Here is a 22,048-nt window from a genome sequence, read left to right as displayed (position 1 = left end):
GTTCCAGCAGCTGTCCGAGTGGCTGGTCTCAGACGATCTTGGAGGTGAACATGCTGGATGTGGAGGTCCTGGGCTGGTGTGGTTACACGTGGTCTGCGGTTGTGAGGCTGGTTGGATGTACTGCCAAATTCTCTGAAACGACTTTGGAGACGGCTTATGGTAGAGACATGACCATTCAATACACGAGCAACAGCTCTGGTTGACATTCCTGCTGTCAGCATGCCAATTGCATGCTCCCTCAAATCTTGCGACATCTGTGGCATTGTGCTGTGTGATAAAACTGCACCTTTCAGAGTGGCCTTTTATTGTGGGCAGTCTAAGGCACACCTGTGCACTAATCATGGTGTCTAATCAGCATCTTGGTATGGCACACCTGTGAGGTGGGATGGATTATCTCAGCAAAGGAGAAGTGCTCACTATTACAGATTTAGACTGGTTTGTGAACAATATTTGAGCGAAATGGTGATATTGTGTATGTGGAAAAAGTTTTAGATCTTTGAGTTCATCTCATACAAAATGGGAGCAAAACCAAAAGTGTTGCGTTTATATTTTTGTTGAGTGTATTTATTTTATTCATTTTATGTTTTATACAGGTAAGGTACAGTACATTTTCAATTTGGAGGTTTTGCACACATTGTCTATAACATTTTTTTTTTTTTTTTTTTAGAGTGAGAGAAATGCTGAATAAATGCATTGTGTAACTAAAATAAAAAAAAATAAAAAATCGTTTGAATAATCGTCATTTCAATATTTACCTAAATAACCGTGATACTGATTTTTTTCCATAATCGAGCAGCCCTACCATAGAGGTGGGTGCAGATGTGAATGGCAGGTTTGCTGACTGCTCAGCAGCTCAACTGCTGTGTCTGTCCCTGAGTGGGTCATTTGGGTTCACAGATATTCTGCCCATCTGTTGGCATGGCAACAGGATATAATGAGGCAAAATTAATACTCTCTCTCCTTCTGTAGTCTGAGTACAACCATGACGCCTTTAGCTCCCCAATATTTGTGCTGGTTTGACTAACTGAACAAGATGTACTTGGAAAGTGTGGGGGGGAAAAAAATGTATTCTACCTGTACTCATCCACACAAAAGTCCAAATTCTACCTACCTCTTGTAAACAATCTTGAGGTCTCTCCACTCCAGGAAGCTGCACATTTTGGGTTTTCGAGCCAACACAGTCTGCACCAACTCTCTGGTGATCTTCTTTTTCTCCTTATCCGACAAAGGCACGTACCATTTTTGGAGCCTGAGCTTGCCTTGTCGACTGAAGAGAAGCATGAACTGCATCTGAATGAGGAGACGGGGGGGAAATTGCAGCCATGAAGTGAGAGGGAGGAGGATGAGTAACCGGATATCAAACAAATCCAGACCAATCACCTTCTAATGTGACGGACAGTCTGAATAAGTTAAACGTGTTATGTTGGCACTTGGATAAAACCTCATACTTTACAGTGGTAATGTTAGAACAAATTAAGGATACAAATAAACGCACACTGTGGTTTCAGGAGCTGTTTCTACTGAAAACATCATTTCACCTCAATCTTCATCACTAATCAACACATGCTAAAGGAAGTACCGTTATCACCAGCGGCTAATGTTAGCCGGCTCAGGTAACCTTCACTTTTCCACACGACACGCGAGTAAACCTGTGAGGGTATTTTAACCTCAGCGATAAAATAATAATAATAAAAAAAATACGGTTAAAACTACTTACCATGGGTAAAAACGGTGGCAATTCTTGTGAAAAAATAAACCAGCCAACGCTACCCTGAATCGCAGCAAGTGAGCGTCAGGCTTCTGATTGGACAAACAAACGCTTGCAATGCACATGAGTGGCTAAAACTTTTGACAATCCCCGCCCATCCACCACTTTAACATGATATCTTGAATATAATTGGCTAATATGAAAATCAATCACAATGCAATTTGTTGATCTGTCCCGTGGTAATTGTGCCTTCATGGTCTTCATACAGGCGAATGAATGAGGATAATGTTTAAAAGGAAACAGAATCTTACTATGGAATGAAATCATCAATTTGAAAAATATTATTGCATGGGTTTAAAATGGGGCAGCACGTTAGTAGTTAGCACTGTTACCTCATAGCAAGAAGGTCATGGGATCGATTCCCTCCTGTGGCCTTTCTGTGGAGTTTGCATGTTCTCCCCGTGTTTGTGTGGGTTTCCTCCTAGTGCAGCAGATAACAAAATATTCACAGCGGAATCCTGCAAATGGTGATAAAAGCATCAAATTCGGCAGAAATACTCCTCAGACACTCCTCTTTTGAAAAACCGATTGGCCACTTGAATTTTCAGTTGGCGTTCAGGTACGGGTCAATTGAAGAATTACACAGGACTCAAAATTAAAAGATGCTCCAATCATATTGAAACCTATGCCACATTATTTGCTTGATCATAGATTCCAAAAAGGTATAGTTTGGCCGGTCTGTAACTGAATTCTATTGAGTTAATGGGATAAAAACAGCAAGAATGGTGACAAAGGTCAGTGTTGGCTTGTGCAGGGGTCAAAAGTTAAAGTTGCTCTAATTTTGGTAAAAAGTGATGCAAATTACTAGTTGAGTTAACACGGTTTTAGAAAGGAATAGTTTGGACCATGTATCATCCTTATCACGTTACGGGGTAACATACGAGGTCTGTCCAAAAAGTATCTTACCTTTTTTATTTTTTTCAAAAACTATATGGATTTGAATCACGTGTGATTACATCAGCCAAGCTTGAACCTTCGTGCGCATGCGTGTTTATCCACGCCTGTCGGTTGCGTCATTCGCCTGTGGGCAGGCTTTGAGTGAGCACTGGTCCACCCCACCCGTCAGATTTCTTTTGTCTGAGAACTTGCTGAGAGACTGCTGCTTTGCTCCATGAAATTTTTTTCAGAAACTGTTAGAGACAGGCAGATGGAAACCATTCGATAGATTCAGTTGGATTTCGGTGAAGATTCTGTCGCCGTCACGCGGATTATGGACTGTTAAAACCTTTTTAAAGACTGCCCACAACGGCGGAGGGCGCGCGGCGCACCGAGCGGCCATCGACAGCCTGGATCGACCAGATCATTTCTAAACTGAACGCTGTGTTGATCCGGGACATCATGTGACTACCACAGAAATGGCAACAGAGTTGGACATAGCACTTTTGCGGCACATTCCACTGTTACAGGAGATTTTGTAATGGAAGACGTGCGGAGGATTTCGCACATCGGCACGAAGCAGCTCAGGATGCGCAGCAAAAAAAAAAAACACCTCTGTCTTGGAAGTCTCACAGGACATGTTGTGGCATGTCCAGCTGTTACACAATTTCTCGGATACTCACTCGACTGAAAGCCATTGAAAGCCGTCTGAATCTTCTGAATGGTTTCCAACACGGAGGTTTTTTTTTTTGCTGGGCGTCCTGAGCTGCTTCGTGCCGACGCGCGAATTCCTCTGCACGTCTTTAATTACAAAATCTCCTGTAACAGTGGAATGTGCCGCAAAAGTGCTATGTCCAGCTCTCTTGCCATTTCTGTGGTAGTCACATGATGTCCCGGATCAACACAGTGTTCAGTTTAGAAATGATCTGGTCGTTCCAGCCTGTCGATGGCCGCTCAGCGCGCCGCGCGCCCTCCGCCGCTGTGGCCCGTCTTTAAAAAGGTTTTAACAGTCCATAATCCGTGTGACGCCGACAGAATCTTCACCGATATCCAACTGAATCTATCGAATGGTTTCCAACTGCCTGTCTCTAACAGTTTCTGAAAAAAATTTCATGGAGCAAAGCAGCAGCCTCTCAGCAAGTTCTCAGACAAAAGAAATCCGACGGGAGGGGTGGACCAGTGCTCACTCAAAGCCTGCCCACAGGCGAATGACGCAACCGACAGGCGTGGAAAAACTCACGCATGCGCACGAAGGTTCAAGCTTGGCTGATGCAATCACACGTGATTCAAATCCATATGGTTTTTGAAAAAAAATAAAAAGGTCCGTTACTTTTTGGACAGACCTTGTATGTCACATGTCATAGAATCCAGTAGACGTAGATCTTGTTTGACCTTTACTTTGGAGACCAAGCATTCAACATTGTCAAATCTATTCCATTTGAACAAATTGTCATTAAATTGGTCAAAAAACAAAATGTTGTTATTTGGAAATTATAAATTGGATGTACAAATACAGTTAAATATACTTGGGGTAAATCTAGATTGTGTCAAGGAAAATAAGTTTTTAGGTGTGATTATTGATGATAAAATTAACTGGAAAGCTCATATTCATCCTATTCAAAAGAAAGTTTCTAAAAGTATTGCAATATTGAATAAGGCAAAGTACATTTTAGATGGTAAATCACTACATACTTTGTATTGTACATTGATTGCACCTTATTTGACATACTGTGCGGACGTTTGGGGTAATAACTACAACCCCTGGCAAAAATTATGGAATTACCGGCCTCGGAGGATGTTCATTCAGTTGTTTAATTTTGTAGAAAAAAAGCAGATCACAGACATGACACAAAACTAAAGTCATTTCAAATGGCAACTTTCTGGCTTTAAGAAACACTATAAGAAATCAAGAAAAAAGATTGTGGCAGTCAGTAACGGTTACTTTTTTAGACCAAGCAGAGGAAAAAAATATGGAATCACTCAATTCTGAGGAAAAAATTATGGAATCACCCTGTAAATTTTCATCCCCCAAATTAACACCTGCATCAAATCAGATCTGCTCATTGACATTGACCCTATGCCATGACATTGACCCTATGTGTCTTTTTGCAAGGAATGTTTTTGCAGTTTTTGCTCTATGGCAAGATGAATTATCATCTTGAAAAATGATTTCATCATCCCCAAACATCCTTTCAATTGTCCAAAATATCAACATAAACTTGTGCATTTATTGATGATGTAATGACAGCCATCTCCTCAGTGCCTTTACCTGACATGCAGCCCCATATCATCAATGACTGTGGAAATTTACATGTTCTCTTCAGGCAGTCATCTTTATAAATCTCATTGGAAAGGCACCAAACAAAGGTTCCAGCATCATCACCTTGCCCAATGCAGATTCGAGATTCATCACTGAATATGACTTTCATCCAGTCATCCACAGTCCACAATTGCTTTTCCTTAGCCCATTGTAACCTTGTTTTGTTCTGTTTAGGTGTTAATGATGCCTTTCGTTTAGCTTTTCTGTATGTAAATCCCATTTCCTTTAGGCGGTTTCTTACAGTTCGGTCACAGACGTTGACTCCAGTTTCCTCCCATTCGTTCCTCATTTGTTTTGTTGTACATTTTTCGATTTTTGAGACATATTGCTTTAAGTTTTCTGTCTTGACGCTTTGATGTCTTCCTTGGTCTACCAGTATGTTTGCCTTTAACAACCTTCCCATGTTGTTTGTATTTGGTCCAGAGTTTAGACACAGCTGACTGTGAACAACCAACATCTTTTGCAACATTGCGTGATGATTTACTCTCTTTTAAGAGTTTGATAATCCTCTCCTTTGTTTCAATTGACATCTCTCGTGTTGGAGCCATGATTCATGTCAGTCCACTTGGTGCAACAGCTCTCCAAGGTGTGATCACTCCTTTTTAGATGCAGACTAATGAGCAGATCTGATATGATGCAGGTGTTAGTTTTGGGGATGAAAATTTACAGGGTGATTCCATAATTTTTTCCTCAGAATTGAGTGATTCCATATTTTTTTCCTCTGCTTGGTCTAAAAAAGTAACCGTTACTGACTGCCACAATCTTTTTTTCTTGATTTCTTATAGTGTTTCTTAAAGCCAGAAAGTTGCCATTTGAAATGACTTTAGTTTTGTGTCATGTCTGTGATCTGCTTTTTTTCTACAAAATTAAACAACTGAATGAACATCCTCCGAGGCCGGTGATTCCATAATTTTTGCCAGGGGTTGTATAAAACTACTCTACAATCATTAGTCATCCTTCAAAAAAGAGCATTAAGAATAATTCATAATTCAGGGTTTCTGGATCATACCAATCCGTTATTTATTAAATCAAAGATATTAAAACTTTATGATATGTTTACATTTAAGACTGTTCAGCTGATGCATAAAGCAAGAAATAAACAATTACCTCTCAGAATTCAAGAATATTTTACACTGAGAGAAGGAATGTATAATTTAAGGGGTACGTTTTATTTTAAAAATGCGGGTGTTAGGACGACTAGGAGGTGCTTTTGTGTTTCCATTTGTGGCCCCAAAAAATGGAATAATTTACCAGAGAAACTTAAGCAATGTCCAGATATTAACCGGTTCAAACATTTATACAAACAAATGGTATTTGGTAGCTATGTATTAGATTAATAGGGTTGAGTTGTGTTATACATATGTAGAGGCTGTTGTACTGAAACCTTCATTTTTTTTTCTTTATTTCTTTTATTTATTATATTTATTATAATATTTGACTCCTTTTATCTGTAACTAGGTGCTGCTGTGTTCAGATTGTGTTGGGTATTAATGTCTATGTACAGGCATATTTGCCTGATGATTTTATACAGGAGGGAAGGCGTGGATAAGCGTTGCTTCTGCCTACACCTTTAGGCACCATGTATTTGATTTATATTCTTATATCTCTTTGTTTTGACTTTTCTGTTATGAGTTTGGTCATATGAGTGAATTTCTGTTATGCTTGGGTGTCTAATAAATTATTATAATCAAATTATTATTATTATAATCAAATTTATTAATCCTATTAGCTCAACCAATAATTTGCATCACTTTTTACCAAAATTGGAGGAACTTTAACTTTTGACCCCTGTACAAAATGAAACTGACCTTTGTCACCATTCTTGCTGTTTTTAATCCCATAACTCCATAGAATTCAGTCACAGATAGTCCAAACTATACCTTTTTGGAATCTTTATGATCAGGCAAATAATGTGGAATATTTTTCAATATGATTTGAGCATCTTTTAATTTTGACCTCTGTGTAATTCTTCAGTTGACCACCGATTGAAAAGTCAAGTGGCCAATCGTTTTTTTCAAAAGAGGAGTGTCTAAGGAGTATTTCTTCCAAATTTGATGCTTTTATCACCATTTACATGATTGTTTCACTTATCTGCTGCACTATCCGGGTGCTCCGGCTTCCTCCCACATCCAAATATACATGCAGGTTAGGTGGATTAGAAACTTTAAATTGTCTGTAGGTGTGAATGTGTTTGTTTGTCAAAATGTGGCCATGCAACAGACTGTACCCCGCTTCACACCCTTTGACTGCTGGGATAGGCTCCAGACCCCCATGACCCTTAACTGAAGTAAGTGGTTTAAGATGAGTGTGTGTGAGAAGTATAAAATGCAGGCAAATTACATGTTCACAGTTATAACAATTAAAAAGTTCCCTCAACAGGTTACTTCCTCTAACAGTTTGTTTTTGAACAGCCTGGAGCCCACAATTTTTCATATATAGTTATGAAATTTTTACTGAAGATTCATATCCCAATAGGCATCCCTATCTTTAACATTGAACTAATATTCAAAAATTCATAATTCTGTCAAAAAAGATCAAATATTGTTCATATTTGAGAGTGTGATGTAGGATGGTATCCTTTATCAAGTGACAAAGTTTGATCTGGATCTGATCCACATTACAGATTTTGTGGCCATTTAAATTTAACATTGAAAACCCCATTTAATGTATATTTTACATTATATCTTAATCAAACATGCCCCAATCACTCTCATATTTGAAAGTGAGGTGCAGACTGACACTCACTATGACCTGACAAAGTTTGATCCAGATCTGATCCAGACTGTGGATTTGTGGACATTTGAGTTTAACACTGAAAAGTCCTTTGCATTATATTTTAGCTTATGAAAATTCACTTCTAACAGGACTTTGACCTTGAAAATTCTTTACAAGGTAAAAACTTGTGGAATTGGACACTAGTGTTGGCGGAGGTTTGCGCTCTGAGTGGGGTGCTCTAGTTTGTAATTGAATTTGCAACCATTATGCTACATGTAGTAATAATAATAATTAGAATAATACAGTGAGGTGCTTTATTGTGCTATTTAAATCTATTTAATTTATTTTAAAAGTGTTTTTTTATATATATCCTCCTACAAGACCCACAATTTTGTGTGTGTGTGTGCATTTAGAAACTGCTCGAACATTTCAGATATGAAACAACGTATTTAACACTTCTGTAACATGGAACAAATGTTTGCTTGCTTAATAAGACACAAACACACACACTGAGCAGGTATGCACTTTGTAAGACACGCTCACTGAGTTGTTCTGCATTTTGTGAGACACTACACAGTAAATTTTGCTGAGTAAAATTTACTCTTCTGGGATAACATTTGGTCCCAGTCTAAATAGAGTAAAAAAAACACTCTATTATAGAGTGAAATCAGGTCTACCGTCATGTCAAATCAAGTGTTTCTACTCCAATAAGAGTTAATTTTACACTGTGATAGAATTGATTTTCCATTGTGATAGAGAATATTTAACTCTATTTGGACTGGGACCAAAATTTACTGTGTACCATTGAGTTGGTCTGCACTTTGTGAAACGTGCCCAATGAGTCGGTTTGCACTTTTTGAGACACACCCACTGAGTTGGTCTACACTTAGGGAAACACGCCCACTCAGTCGGCCTGCACTTTGTGACACACTCCCATTGAGTTGGTCTGCACTTTGTGACACACTCCCACTGAGTTGGTCTGCACTTTGCAACACACTCCCATTTAGTTGGTCTGCACTTTGTAACACACTCCCATTTAGTTGGTCTGCACTTTGCAACACACTCCCATTTAGTTGGTCTGCACTTTGTAACACACTCCCATTTAGTTGGTCTGCACTTTGCGAGACACTCCCATTTAGTTGGTCTGCATTTTGTAACACACTCCCATTTAGTTGGTCTGCATTTTGTAACACACTCCCATTTAGTTGGTCTGCACTCTGCGAGACACTCCCATTGAGTTGGTCTGCGCTTTGTACCACACTCCCATTGAGTTGGTCTGCACTCTGCGACACACTCCCATTGAGTTGGTCTGCACTTTGCGACACACTCCCATTTAGTTGGTCTGCACTTTGTAACACACTCCCATTTAGTTGGTCTGCTCTTTGTACCACACTCCCACTTAGTTGGTCTGCACTTTGTGAGACATGCCTAACGACCCGGTTTGCACTTTGTGAGACATGCCCACTAATCTCATTTGCACTTTGTGAGACAGGCTTACTGGGTTGGTCTGCACTTTGTGAGACACACCCACTGAGCCAGTCTGCATTTTGTGAGACACACCATCACAGTCTGTCGGAGAGAGAAGGAATCAATCAATTGTGCATTGCAAGCAGTGCCTCTTTCACTATAAAGCAGAGGTGGGATGAAGTCAGCATCAAGTCTCTTTCAAGTCATGAATCAGCAAGTCCCAAGTCAAGTCTCAAGTCATAATGACCACCAATTGTATGTTTCAATTTATTCACTCATTTTAATTTTGATTTTGAACTGTTTTGTGTGAGGCACCTTGAAGCAACTTTTGTTTTGATTTGGTGCGTTATAAATTGAATAAATTGAGAGAATGGTGGGTCCCGTTCACTGGATATTTACCCGGATGTCTACATCAGCTCCTCTTGCAAACTATTACCCCCGCTTTGTACAGATTACATCTAACAGTTGATAGATTACATCTATCCCAAGTCACCAATTTTTTGAACATTTTCAAAACTTTGCTGACTTTGCAAAAATATTTTACAAAACTATTTTTACGACATCTTACACCTGATGTCCGGCGGCGATTGGGTATCTATGAGGTTTTACACCAAAAACATTGCCAGTCAGGTGTCATAAATTGGCAATGGAAGACAGGCCTAAGAAGAGGAATTTTTGGTTGCAAACTTTAATATCTCCTTGATGAGCACTTCCTGACCGAGAGGTATTATCTTGCTGATGTAACGGAGGCCAGCAGGTGTCGCTGTGCGGATGTAGTTAGTAAATTTCACTCCTAACAGCTCAAGAGGATTCTCTGGTCACAAAGCCAGAGCCCTGGGTTTTAGCCTTCTGGTTAGAGAGTCTGACCTCCATGCCAGAGATTGTGAGTTTGCGTTCCGAGGGGAGCAAATGGGCGGAGTCATAACAACACAACGCAGAGTGCAGCCGCTACAATGAGCAGGTGTATAATATGAACTGTTTAATGTCTTGATGTAATGCTCTCAAAATCCTTCTTGTGGTTCAAACTCTAGCAGCAACATTTGGACTATTTGAAGATTCATACTACTCCGTCCTGGATAAACAAAAGCATGAATCCTTGTCTCTGCACAACCAGAGACAAACTTTGGTCAAATCTCTGCAAATTTTGTCAGAGTAAAACTGAAAAAAAAACCCAAAACAAAACAAAAACCTGTATCTGACACAGTAGTCACACTATTCAAACAGGTGAATGGATTGTGATGTTGTTAGATGAGACGACTGTAATTTGAACAACACCTTCACAGTGAAGAACGATTCTTAATTCATGAGGTGATATATTTAACAGGTTGAGTGTAACAGACGAGGTGAATGGAGGTGTTTATAGGCCAGTAAACGGCATTAGATGAAGCCATCGGGGGCCTGTGGATTACAGTAATCCTATCTGCTCACGTTGGGTATCACACACATCACATTCCAGCACCAGTGAAGACAAAGATGGAGCTCAGCGTTCGTGGTGTTGCTGCACTGCTGCTCCTCCTGCTTTTATCTCAAGGTGAGTTCCTGTGCACCTGCGAGGAAGATCATAAATCACCATCACTCTGCACAAATTAACACGACTCTCACTTCCAATTTAGTTCATTCTTATGTGTAAACGTTGTAGAATGTGACACCTGTATCACTGTGGGGAATGAGCAGCTGTGTTTATGACTGTCAATATAATCAAATTCTTTTCAATATCATCATTATTATTATTATTGTTTCAAATGAGGTGTTTTCTGAACTGAGTCAGGGATAATATTTACTTTTTTTATTTCATGTATCTATTTGCATGATTTAGCCCTGACTGCTGTTCACTCACAAGAGGTGAGTGAACAATTTGAAACCACCTAAACTGTGATTTTAAGAGACTGGAGGAAAACTCTGGATTAACTCCTTCTTGTTTGTCCTTCAGGAGGAGGAGCTGGAGGAGGAGGACCAGCAGATCACTGAGACATGGACACGCAATGTGAAAGCGTGCACCTGTGACTGTGAATCTTCTGGTTCACCCACACGAATCCCCACCATGGTTTCTCCTCTTCCACCGACCTCATTGCCACCGGCACCACCTCAGGGTCAGACCTGCATGCCCGGTGAGGGTTTCTTCTCACCCTGGTCACCTGACTCGAATGATCTTAGAGGCATTATGCTTGTGAACTTAATTATGGAATCTCATTTACACCAGCTGAAAACCTGGTGCTGACTATAGTTGTGAGATAATATTTTACAATTATAAAATTCTTTGATAAAATTGTGAGGAAATTGCTCATATTTATTACATGCTAAGTCATAAAGAAAATGCTAGCTGCATTTATTCACACCCCTCAAATTTAAGTGCATTAATTTAAAATATGTTTGAAATAAATGGAAATTAATACATTTTATATCATCAGAATACTTAATAAAATACTGTATATTCTAATCAACTCAAAAACAACAACAACAAAACAAAATGCAGTGGGGGACACAGTTCTGCTATTCTGAAAACAGTGATAAGATATTTTTTCATTAGCATATTAGTTTTTAGCTAACTTGAAAAGCTATTAGCTGACTAATTATCTTCTGGTAAATTTAGTTCCGTTAATTTTAAGCTCATCCATCTAAATCCAAAATATCTATGCAGATTACAAATCAAATATCGATACTTGATTGGTTGAGGTACACATGTTAACGACCACCAGCGATGCTGTTGCCTAACAGGTTTCTTGTGAAAACTGACCAACTGCTGGGCAATGAAGAAGAGTGTCGGGAGAGGAGGGAACTTAGAAGTGTGGAAGTGAGAGTCGGGACTTCAAATGTTGGCAGTATGACTGGCAAAAGTGGCGAGCTGGTTAATATGATGGAGAGAAGAAAAGTAGACATGTTCAAGAGACCAAGTGGAAGGGAAGTAAGGCCAAGAACATTGGAGGTGGTTTCAAGTTCTTGTATCATATTGTGGATGGGAGTAGAAATGGTGCTGAGGTCATTTTAAAGGAAGAGCATATTAAGAGTGCATTGGAGGTTAAGCGAGTGTCTGACTGGTAGATGAGTGTGACGTTGGAAATTGAAGGGGTGATGATGAATGTCATCAGTGCATATGCCTCACAGGAAGGTTATGAGATGAAGGAGAAAGATTTCTTGAGTTAGATGAGGTGGTGGTGAGTGCACCCAAGCATAGATTAGTGGTGATAGAAGCAGACTTCAACTGGCATGTTGGTGAATGGAACAGAGGTGATGAGGAAGTAACGGGTAGATATGGTATCTGTTGTGTGAAATTCAGGGAGGACGCACTAGATGGAGGTTGTGATTTTGGACAATTGGAAAAGTTCCACAGATGTGATGAGGGAGACAACTAGGAAGGTACTGCGTGTGACATCTGGACAGAGGAAGGAAGACAAGGAGACTTGATTGTGGAATTAAGATATCTAGGAAAGTATAAGGAGAAAAAGGTTGGTGAAGAAAATTTGGGCTAGTCAGAGGGATGATGAAAGCAGAGAGAAGTACAAGGAGATTTGTCATAAAATGGAAAGTCAAGTAAGTCAAATAAGGAAAAAGGCATAAGGTGAAATGTACATGAAGTTAAACAGTAAGGAAGGAGAAAATGACTTGTACTGATTGGCCAGACAAAGGGTCAGAGCTGGAAAGATGTGCAGCAGTTTACGGTGATAAAGGATGCAGATGGCAATGTGCTGACAAGCAAGGAGAGTGTGTTGAGAAGGTGGAGGGAATAATTTGAGGAGCTGACGAATGAAGAAAATGAGAGAGAATGCTGGATGATATAGAGCAGAGGTCTTCAACTCATTCAAGAAAGGTCCAAGAGGGTTCAGGTTTTTGTTGCAGCCCACTCCACTCCATCTGCTCAAAGATGTTAATCAGTGAAATCACATGGTGGAGTGCGTTGAACCCTCTTGGCCCCTTCTGGAATGGGTTGAAGACCGCTGATGTAGAGAGTAAAGCAAGAGGTTAGGAAAAATGATGATGACAGCTATGAAGAGGATGAAGAGTGGAAAGGCAGTTGGTCCAGATCACATTCCATTTGAGGCATGGAAATGTTCAGGAGAGATGGCAGTGGGGATTGTTACCAGATTGTTTAATAACATTTCGGAGAGTGAGAGGATGCCTGAGGAGTGGAGGAGAAGTGAATTGTTCTGATTTTTAAGAACAAGGGTTACGCTGTTTTCCTGGGATTGCAAATCATTTTTGTTTTAGTCTGGTAGACAGGTATCATCCCTTCAGATTGGAAGAAAGAACTTATTCCAATATTGAAAGGAAAGGTTGATAGTATGGATTGTAACAACTACATAGGTAGCACACTGCTGACTGTGCCAGGGAAAGGTTCTTGCAAGGATCATTTTTAATAGAATTAATTTTGAGATATTTGTGCATCAGCGACGAGAACAGTCTGGCTTTACACCCAAGAAGTCAACTGACGACCACATTTGAGCCCTGTGAGTGCTCGTAGAATGTAAGCGTGAGTATCAGCAGTGCTTCTTTACAGCCTATGTTGATTTTTGCAAAGTGTTTGATTCAGTTGACTGCTCTCTGGAACATCCTGAGAATTTGTGGAATCCCCAAGAAGTACTGGACATCACAGCTAGCCAAAACACAGATACTGTGAGTGCTGTGGAGGCAAACACTGAGTTTTACGCAATAAAATCTGGCATTTGTCAGGAGTGTGTTCTGGGTCCGACACTGTTCAAGGTTTGCATGGACTGGGTGTTGGGCAAGGTTGTGGAAACCAATGACTTAGGTGCTTTTGTTGGCAAGGAAAGGTTTACTGACCTTGACTTTGCAGATGATGCTGTGATCTTTGTGGAATCAATGGATACTCTGATTGCAGCACTTGAGAAACTGAGTGAAGAATCATAGTGTCTGGGTTTGAGACTGTCCTGGCTCAAGACTAAGATTCAAGCTTTTAAACACTTCTGGGACTCAGCCATCAGAAGTGTACAGATTCTGGTCATATAATTAGAATATCATAAAAAGTTGATTTATTTCAGTAATTCCATTCAAAACGTGAAACTTGTATATTATATTCATTCATTACACACAGACTGATATATTTCAAGTGTTTATTTCTTTTAATTTTGATGATTATAACTGACAACTAATAAAAATCCCAAATTCAGTATCTCAGAAAATTAGAATATTACTTAAGACAAATACAAAAAAAAAAAAGGATTTCTAGAAATGTTGGCCAACTGAAAAGTATGAACATGAAAACTATGAGCATGTACAGCACTCAGTACATAGTTGGGGCTCCTTTTGCCTGAATTACTGCAACAATGCGGCGTGGCATGGAGTCGATCAGTCTGTGGCACTGCTCAGGTGGTATGAGAGCCCAGGTTGCTCTGATAGTGGCCTTCAGCTCTTCTGTGTTGTTGGGTCTGACGTATCACATCTTCCTCTTCACAACAGCCCATAGATTTTATATGGTGTTAAGGTCAGGCGAGTTTGCTGGCCAATTAAGAACAGGGATACCATGGTCCTTAAACCAGGTACTGGTAGCTTTGGTACTGTGTGCAGGTGCCAAGTCCTGTTGGAAAATGAAATCTGCATCTCCATAAAGTTGGTCAGCAGCAGGAAGCATGAAGTGCTCTACAACTTCCTGGTAGACGGCTGTGTTGACCTTGGACCTCAGAAAACACAGTGGACCAACACCAGCAGATCATATGGCACCCCAAACCATCACTGACTGTGGAAACTTTACACTGGACCTCAAGCAATGTGGATTCAGTGGCTCTCCTCTCTTCCTCCAGACTCTGGGACCTTGATTTCCAAAGGAAATGCAAAATTTACTTTCATCAGAGAACATAACTTTGGACCACTCAGCAGCAGTCCGGTCCTTTTTGTCTTTAGCTCAGACAAGACGTCAAGTCAGCAGTCTTCCCCATGATTGTGTAGCCTACAGAACTAGACTGAGAGACCAGTTAAAGGCCTTTGCAGGTGTTTTGAGTTAATTAGCTGATTAGAGTGTGTCACCAGGTGTCTTCAATATTGAACCTTTTCACAATATTCAAATTTTCTGAGATACTGAATTTGAGGTTTTCATTAGTTGTCAGTTATAATCATCAAAATTAAAAGAAATAAACACTTGAAATGTATCAGTCAGTATGGAATGAATGAATACATTATATAAATTTCACTTTTTGAATGGAGTTACTGAAATAAATCAACTTTTTCATGATATTCTAATTATATGACCAGCACCTGTATCTGTATGTGGTGAAAGAATTGAACTGGTAGATACATTCACTTTTCTCAGCCGCAAAATACATGGGTCTTCTGCCTTTGAGATCAAGAGGCGCCTGGGAAGAGCTTGTGGAGTCATGAGGTCACTGAACAGAAGTATTTGGTGATGCCATTATCTTTGCAAGTGAACAAAGGTCCAAGTCTTTAGGGTTGTGGTGCTGCCTGTCTTGTATGGTTGTGAGACTTGGATGCTAACTAGTAACCTATAAAGCAATGACTAAATGTCTTTGGTATTAGGTTTCTTTGGAGCATCCTTGGGTACTGCTGAAATGACTTTTGTATCAAACGGGCAGTTATTAAGCAAGACTAGGATGAGGAGTATCACTAACATTGTGAGGGAGCATTAGACATTTTGGCCATGTAGCCCTCATGTTCCTGCAGTGGAAATGAGCCTCTAGTGACAGTTTGACTGCTTGGGCCTGTATGGAGGACAAAAAGAGCAAGCATAAAAGGACCTGTGGAGAACCAGAAGTACTGTACAAGTATGTAGGAGGTTGGAGGACCTATTATGACTAGTCTTCTCTGACCTATGGGTAAGAAAGTATATTATCCATAAAATCTGCTGAAATGATTAATGAATTTCTCAGCAAGAATATGACAAAGTTTGAGTTGTGAGTCACCATATCATGACAAAATCACAAAATTATTAACTCTGAAAATAGCTTGAAAACACATCATTCTTATGTGAAATTTTCTCAGGAATTCTGAGGAAAAAACACCTCCGTGTTGGAAACCATTCGGAAGATTCAGATGGCTTTCAATGGCTTTTCAGTCGAGTGAGTATCCGAGAAATTGTGTAACAGCTGGACATGCCACAACATGTCCTGTGAGACTTCCAACACGGAGGTGTTTTTTTTTGTTGCGCACCATGAGCGGCTCCGTGCCGACGCGCGAATTCCTCCGCACGTCTTTCATTACAAAATCTCCTGTAACAGTGGAATGTGCTGCAAAAGTGCTATGTCCAGCTCTGTTGCCATTTCTGTTGTAGTCACACGATGTCCCGGATCAACACAGCCTTCAGTTTAGAAATTATCTGGTCGATCCAGCCTGTCGAATGGCCGCTCGGTGCGCTGCGCGCCCTCCGCCGCTGTGGGCCGTCTTTAAAAAGGTTTTAACACTCCTTAATCCGTGTGACGCCGAAAGCCATCTGAATCTTTCGAATGGTTTCCAACTGGCTGTCTCTAACAGTTTCTGAAAAAAATTTCATGGAGCAAAGCAGCAGTCTCTCAGCCATTTCACTGACAATAAAAATCCAACGAGGGGGGTGGACCAGTACTCACACAAAGCCTGCCCACAGGCGAATGACGCAACCGACAGGCGTGAAAAAACTCACGCATGCGCACGAAGGTACAAGCTTGGCTGATGCAATCACACGTGATTCAAATCCATATAGTTTTTGAAAAAAATAAAAAGGTCCGTTACTTTTTGGACAGACCTCGTATCTGCTGCCTGAAAAGCTTAAATGTCAACTTGTAACAACACAACACAAGAACTAGGAATAAAGCTTATGTTACATCTTAAAACATACTTTCACTAGTTTATTCCTTGGAAAAAATTACAACATAAAAAAATACTGTCACAGTATTTTTTTTGAAAACACAAAAAATAGCACTTAGGTCACAGACATTTCTAAGTGCTAATATCTGAAAGAGCAGCTAGTTTTTTTTTTTTTACCTTAGAAAGCAACAACAAACACTAAGAAGTACCATTTTTAATATAAAATTTTTTTTCACATATTTTTCACAAAGTTGTGACTCTGAATTTGAACAATGTCATATTTAGCAGCAAAATGTTAAGAACTGAGGAAAGTCAGGAAGCAAACATCCGACTGTGAATTTGGAAGATTCCACATACTTGTGGTTGGTATCTGCAATGAATATGTTTACATCATCAACCATTCTGCCAGTGCAATAAGCAAACTGAAGTGGATCCATCTGTGAGTCTATCACCTTCGCAATATGGTTTTTAGCGTAGAGAAGGGTTCTTTGGCTCAGTGGGAACTGTCATATTCCAGTTTCAACCAATTACCATTTCCGACCTCTGTTAATAACCTTCTTCATTGCGTTCATGTCAAGAGAAGTAAGGGCCACCGGGCTCACATCTTTCAAAGCTTTCTTCAGTATGGGAATAAATGAGATATCATCACAATTACAATCTCATAAATATGAAATTGCATCCCATAGCAATGGTAAAGCAAGAATGTAACACCATGTGCATTACAGCGAATAGCAGTGATATACTGTATTGGTGGAAAACACAGTGATTGATCACAGAGTTAAAGGTTGCTTGGTGTGGGATTATCTGAGGTGGTGCATAATTATCACTGTGGTGCTGAAAGTGTATCTTCAGACTGGGGTTCGGTCAGGCCTGGAATGGGATAAGAAAGACACTGTAAGGTAATCTAATTACCTGTGCAGTAGTGTGATGAGCAGATTAAAGAGCTCAGAATAAGGCGTGCCCTTTACCTAATCCTTTCCTTGCATTGTGAGGGAAGTGTTGTGTTTCTCTTGGCACGATCCTGCACTGTCTCTCACAGTTGAAGTGTACCTACGATAAAAATTACAGACCTCTCCATTCTTTGTAGGTGACAGTGGATCAAATACTTATTTGCCTCACTGTAAATAACATAAAACTCTGCGGTATATATGAGATCTGGTTTAGCTTTGGTGTGCGAGCATGATTAAAAATGGTTAATTTAACTGTAAAATAAGTGAAGCTAGGAACTCAAATGTGGAGAAACTGAGAAACAGGTGTTCAACAAGCCAAAGTTTAAAGTATGAAGTAGAACAGCGCCATCTAAAGGAGAGCAGCCTCTATCCAGTCTCTTGTGTGTTGTTTACTGTGTAGATTTTCTATTGTTGTACCAAGTTTTCCCATATTTTCATTTTCTTCCTATGGGAAGGTGATTATGATTTACAAACAAGCACTTTAACCTTTACTTTAACCTTGAAATTTAATTTAAAATGCGTATTTGGACATTTACTGCAAAATGTGGGCTCTACACTGCTAAATAATCATGCGTCCTACCACCAAGAAAGAAAAACAAAAAACAAATTATGGATCTGCCAGTTTGTGCATGGCATCCAAAAAAGAATGCCCTCATATACAGCACATTATGGTCAACCACGGTCATTCCTGTCAAATCCTCATGTGTGTTCTTCTAAACATTATGGCAAACACTGTTGTTTAATGGTGTGTTTCATGTATTTCTGTTTTTAACACCTTCCTGGAGTCAGCCAACAGAAGTGTATCTGTATGTGGTGAAAGTGTTAAACTCAGCAGTGACATACATGTCTCTGGGTCCTCGGCCTTTGAGGTCAAGAGACGTTGGGAAAAGCTTACAGAGTCATGAAGTTGCTGGACAGAGGTGTTTGCTGATATCTTTAAAGGGGAATGAAGGTCCAAGTGCTGCCTGTCTTGTGTGGTTGTGAGACTTGGACGCTAACCAGTGACCTAAGGCGATGACTGGATGTTTTTACTTGCATGACTTTGATGCAGGCACTTGCACGCACGTCGTTGTGACGATCCCACCCCCTGTTTTCCCAGCTGGATGCTGTGCTTTGTTCCACCACCTGCCACGCGCTCTACGCTGGACGCTGCATATATAAAATAATTATTTTGTAGCGGATTAATCATTTTCTCGGCAAGTTTGTTGAAAATGGCTCTAATCGCTTCCTGAATCACAGAGGTCCGCACCAGCAGCGCCGTTCACGCGTGTGTGCGCTGAATGAGCTGGAGAAAGCATTTGGAGCCATCTAAAAAGGTCATCATTTGTGTACATTGTCATGGCTTGGTAAAACAGTTGCATGTTCTTTCCTTCTTATGTGCAGCTGTAAAAGTAAGTTTATGATAGATTTAACTTCTCATTATAATAATTCAGACGAGCTGCGCTCTGATGTGATCTGATGACACAACCACTCTCTCTGTTCACTTCTTCTTTGCTCCACTTGACGAACTGCACATCGTGTTGGCGAGCAGATCATGCCACGTAGCACGACATTTATACGTGAAGGATTTTTTCAACATTTCAAAATTCTCTTTGCGCAATTGCACACGTTAGCGCCCCTCTCATGATCAGATTGTACCCTTTAAAGACGAGTTTACTCTCCTGCACGGTGTCCAGCTGGGAACACAGCGGGTGGGATTGTAATGACGACGTGCGTGCAACTGCGTGAATCAAAGTCATACAAGTGTCAGTGCACCTTCAGATGAAGTCACTTGCACTGTGAGGGACTGTCAGTTTAGACATTTTGGCCATGTGATTCGTTTCTCTGTACATGATCCAGCACATAGGGGCCTTGGTTTTTAGGACCCCAGTAACTGGAGAAGGCCAAGGGGATGTCCATTTTTCACCAGGCTGCCAGTTGGTAGGTAGATGGTTATTTTACAGATATGTGAGTATGGACTTGCTGTCTCCCTGGGTGGTTGCCATCCAGGACCCAAGGCGGTTCCGTGGTGTTGTAGATGCGGCAGAGTACAGCATCAGCACCTGCTCCCAGACTTCGCTTGACTTAATTCATTCAGTCCTCCCTTAAAGTATTGGAACAACAAGGTGCCTTCAGTTGTTTTTAAATGCTGAAGAAATTTGTGTTTGAAATCAAATGATGAATATGAGAAGATAGTTTAGAAAGTCAGCTTTTATTTCAAGGTGTTTACATCTGGACACATACTGTAGCATCTTTTTGCATGAGATCATCCAAACTTGAAGTGTTATTTACTTGAACACAGTAATCAGTTAAAATGTTTTGCTCACCCAAGAATTGGATTGTTCTTTTATTTAGTCAATGAGAGAAGTTGACTGAGAGTTAAAGTGAGACATCACATTTGTAGAAGTCAATCAAGTGAGATGAATAAGATGAAACCTGATTTTTAAACACATGATGTTGGAACAAAGCTTTCAAAGTTTTTGGGGTCAGATTTCAACTCTGATAATATATGAGAACTAGAGTCCGAACTCCCAATGCTGCCTACTAAATGCGAACGTCCCTTCATGGACAGCGACATGACACCTCCTAACCAGACAAAATACTGATGAAGTGCCCAGATGTTAAATGTTTCATGTGCATTTTCAGTGCGGATACGTGAGTGAAGACACACAGAAAAAAGCTTGCAAAATACGTGTTAATATACTGTTCTGACCTGGATATCAAGCCAGTTAAATTAATTTACATTAAATTATGTAAGCAAAGTATTAAAGTTACTCTGACACCCACACATTTGGAAATGTTAGTGCTACCGTAGTTCCAGCTTCAATAAATCAGCAGCTCAGCTGAAATGTCCTGCTGCTGCTGTGTTCAGTGCAGTGTGACTCATCAGTTCATTACAATATATATATATGTGTGTGTGTTATAAATTATTAACTTTGAGAGGATTCCAAATGAGTTCTCCACCGGGCGACGCGGACAAGACACTTGCAGGTGTAAACAGTTTCTAATTCTATGAGCAAATGGTTTCATCAGCCAATAGTTTTGAAAGCAAATGTGTCATCAACTGCAAAATTATTATTTTATTTTATTTTATTTTAGTGTTGAAACTTTAAACAGATCCGATATGTTCCAGCTTCCAAATTCTGCAGACATGAAGACACAATATCACACAATCCAGACGGGGCACACAATTAATTAATTCCACCCAGTCCGCCTTAATTAAATCCATTTTTGTATAGTACTGAACAAATTCAGCTTTGAATAAAATTCCATTCAAGGTGGTTTCTAAATCCTCAGATTTGGTACATAGGCATGATGCTTTACACCAGTTTAATCACCCAAAAATCATGGAAAAAGTAACAAGAATAACCAAAACTTCTTAATTATGGAAGAAAATGTCTCCTTTCTCCCTCTGTGGCTTTGCCAACATGCACAACTTTCCAGCATTTTGCACCTGTTTCTTGACAAGACTCACTGAGCGTCAGTGCGCGCTGCCAACTGAGTTGCCTTGATCCAAAATGGCGACCACGCCCCCTTGCCGGACACGTCTCAGTGCGACTGTGGACTCTAGTTCTCATATAGGGTTCTGTCTGTGGTGACACCTCAGGTTTGGAGCTGTGCTGAAGTTTGTTCAGCTGTTACTAAGGTGACCAAACCACCAAAACACATTTTATTGAAATCTGACACCAGGTCAAGAAAGAGTTGGATACATTTTGAGGTAGGCGTAGACCCAGTAGAGTTTTCAATGAATATCATCAAACTGTCACATAATCATACTATAAGTTGGGAAGTGTTGGGTTGTGTTTGTTTGTTCCACTACTTCTCCACGGCACCTGGGCTAATTTCCAAACAAACTTGCTGTGTCGATGTAGATTGGTCTCAGAATTGCCCTAAAAGGGGTTTGTTTTTGCAAGGGTCAAGGTCATTGGGGTCAAAGGTCAAATTTTTGATTAATCCTCCCAGGTCCTTTGGCCAGTTTCCACCAAACTTGACACATGGATGATAGTCAACCCCTGGACGTATGCCCGCCTATACCAGCGTTTTTAATATGGTCGGCATACACAGGCTAAATCATCAAGGTGTGACAGAGCCTTAAGGTCAAGGTAATTGGGGTGAAAGGTCAAAATTGTGTCATTATAAGGTCTACCAAACTTGGCAAATGTATATAAGTGGACTCTAGAACTACCCAGGTGACAACAATTTCACCAAAGGTCAATGTTATTGGTTTCA

General features: G+C 40.2%; 2 protein-coding genes across 8 annotated transcripts in view; one reads left to right on the top strand and one right to left on the bottom strand.

The window, feature by feature from the left end:
* The window catches only part of LOC117519257 (AP-1 complex subunit sigma-2), a 105,359-nt gene extending 103,511 nt beyond the window's left edge, over positions 1–1,848 (bottom strand). For 4 of the 6 annotated variants that reach the window (XM_034180579.1, XM_034180578.1, XM_034180576.1 and 1 more), the window contains exons 1-2: positions 1,718–1,848; positions 1,112–1,290 (exon numbers count right to left, since the gene is read on the bottom strand). In XM_034180579.1, coding sequence (XP_034036470.1) covers positions 1,112–1,290; positions 1,718–1,720 — 182 coding nt within the window. In that variant the 5' untranslated portion in view covers positions 1,721–1,848. The remainder of the gene's footprint in view (positions 1–1,111; positions 1,291–1,717) is intronic. The other 2 variants (XM_034180577.1, XM_034180581.1) reach the window with 1 other exon arrangement.
* Positions 1,534–22,048, top strand: part of LOC117519256 (retinoschisin-like) — a 30,873-nt gene continuing 10,358 nt past the window's right edge. Inside the window, exons 1-3 of one of the 2 annotated variants that reach the window (XM_034180575.1) lie at positions 1,534–1,613; positions 10,963–10,988; positions 11,077–11,254. In XM_034180575.1, the coding sequence (XP_034036466.1) occupies positions 1,598–1,613; positions 10,963–10,988; positions 11,077–11,254 (220 nt within the window). In that variant the 5' untranslated portion in view covers positions 1,534–1,597. Of the gene's footprint in view, positions 1,614–10,498; positions 10,678–10,962; positions 10,989–11,076; positions 11,255–22,048 lie in introns of those variants that run through there. The other variant, XM_034180574.1, reaches the window with a different exon arrangement.

Source organism: Thalassophryne amazonica, chromosome 10 (assembly GCF_902500255.1).
Source record: "Thalassophryne amazonica chromosome 10, fThaAma1.1, whole genome shotgun sequence".
In the NCBI taxonomy this organism is placed as follows: domain Eukaryota; kingdom Metazoa; phylum Chordata; class Actinopteri; order Batrachoidiformes; family Batrachoididae; genus Thalassophryne; species Thalassophryne amazonica.
This window is presented reverse-complemented; position numbering and strand designations above follow the sequence as displayed.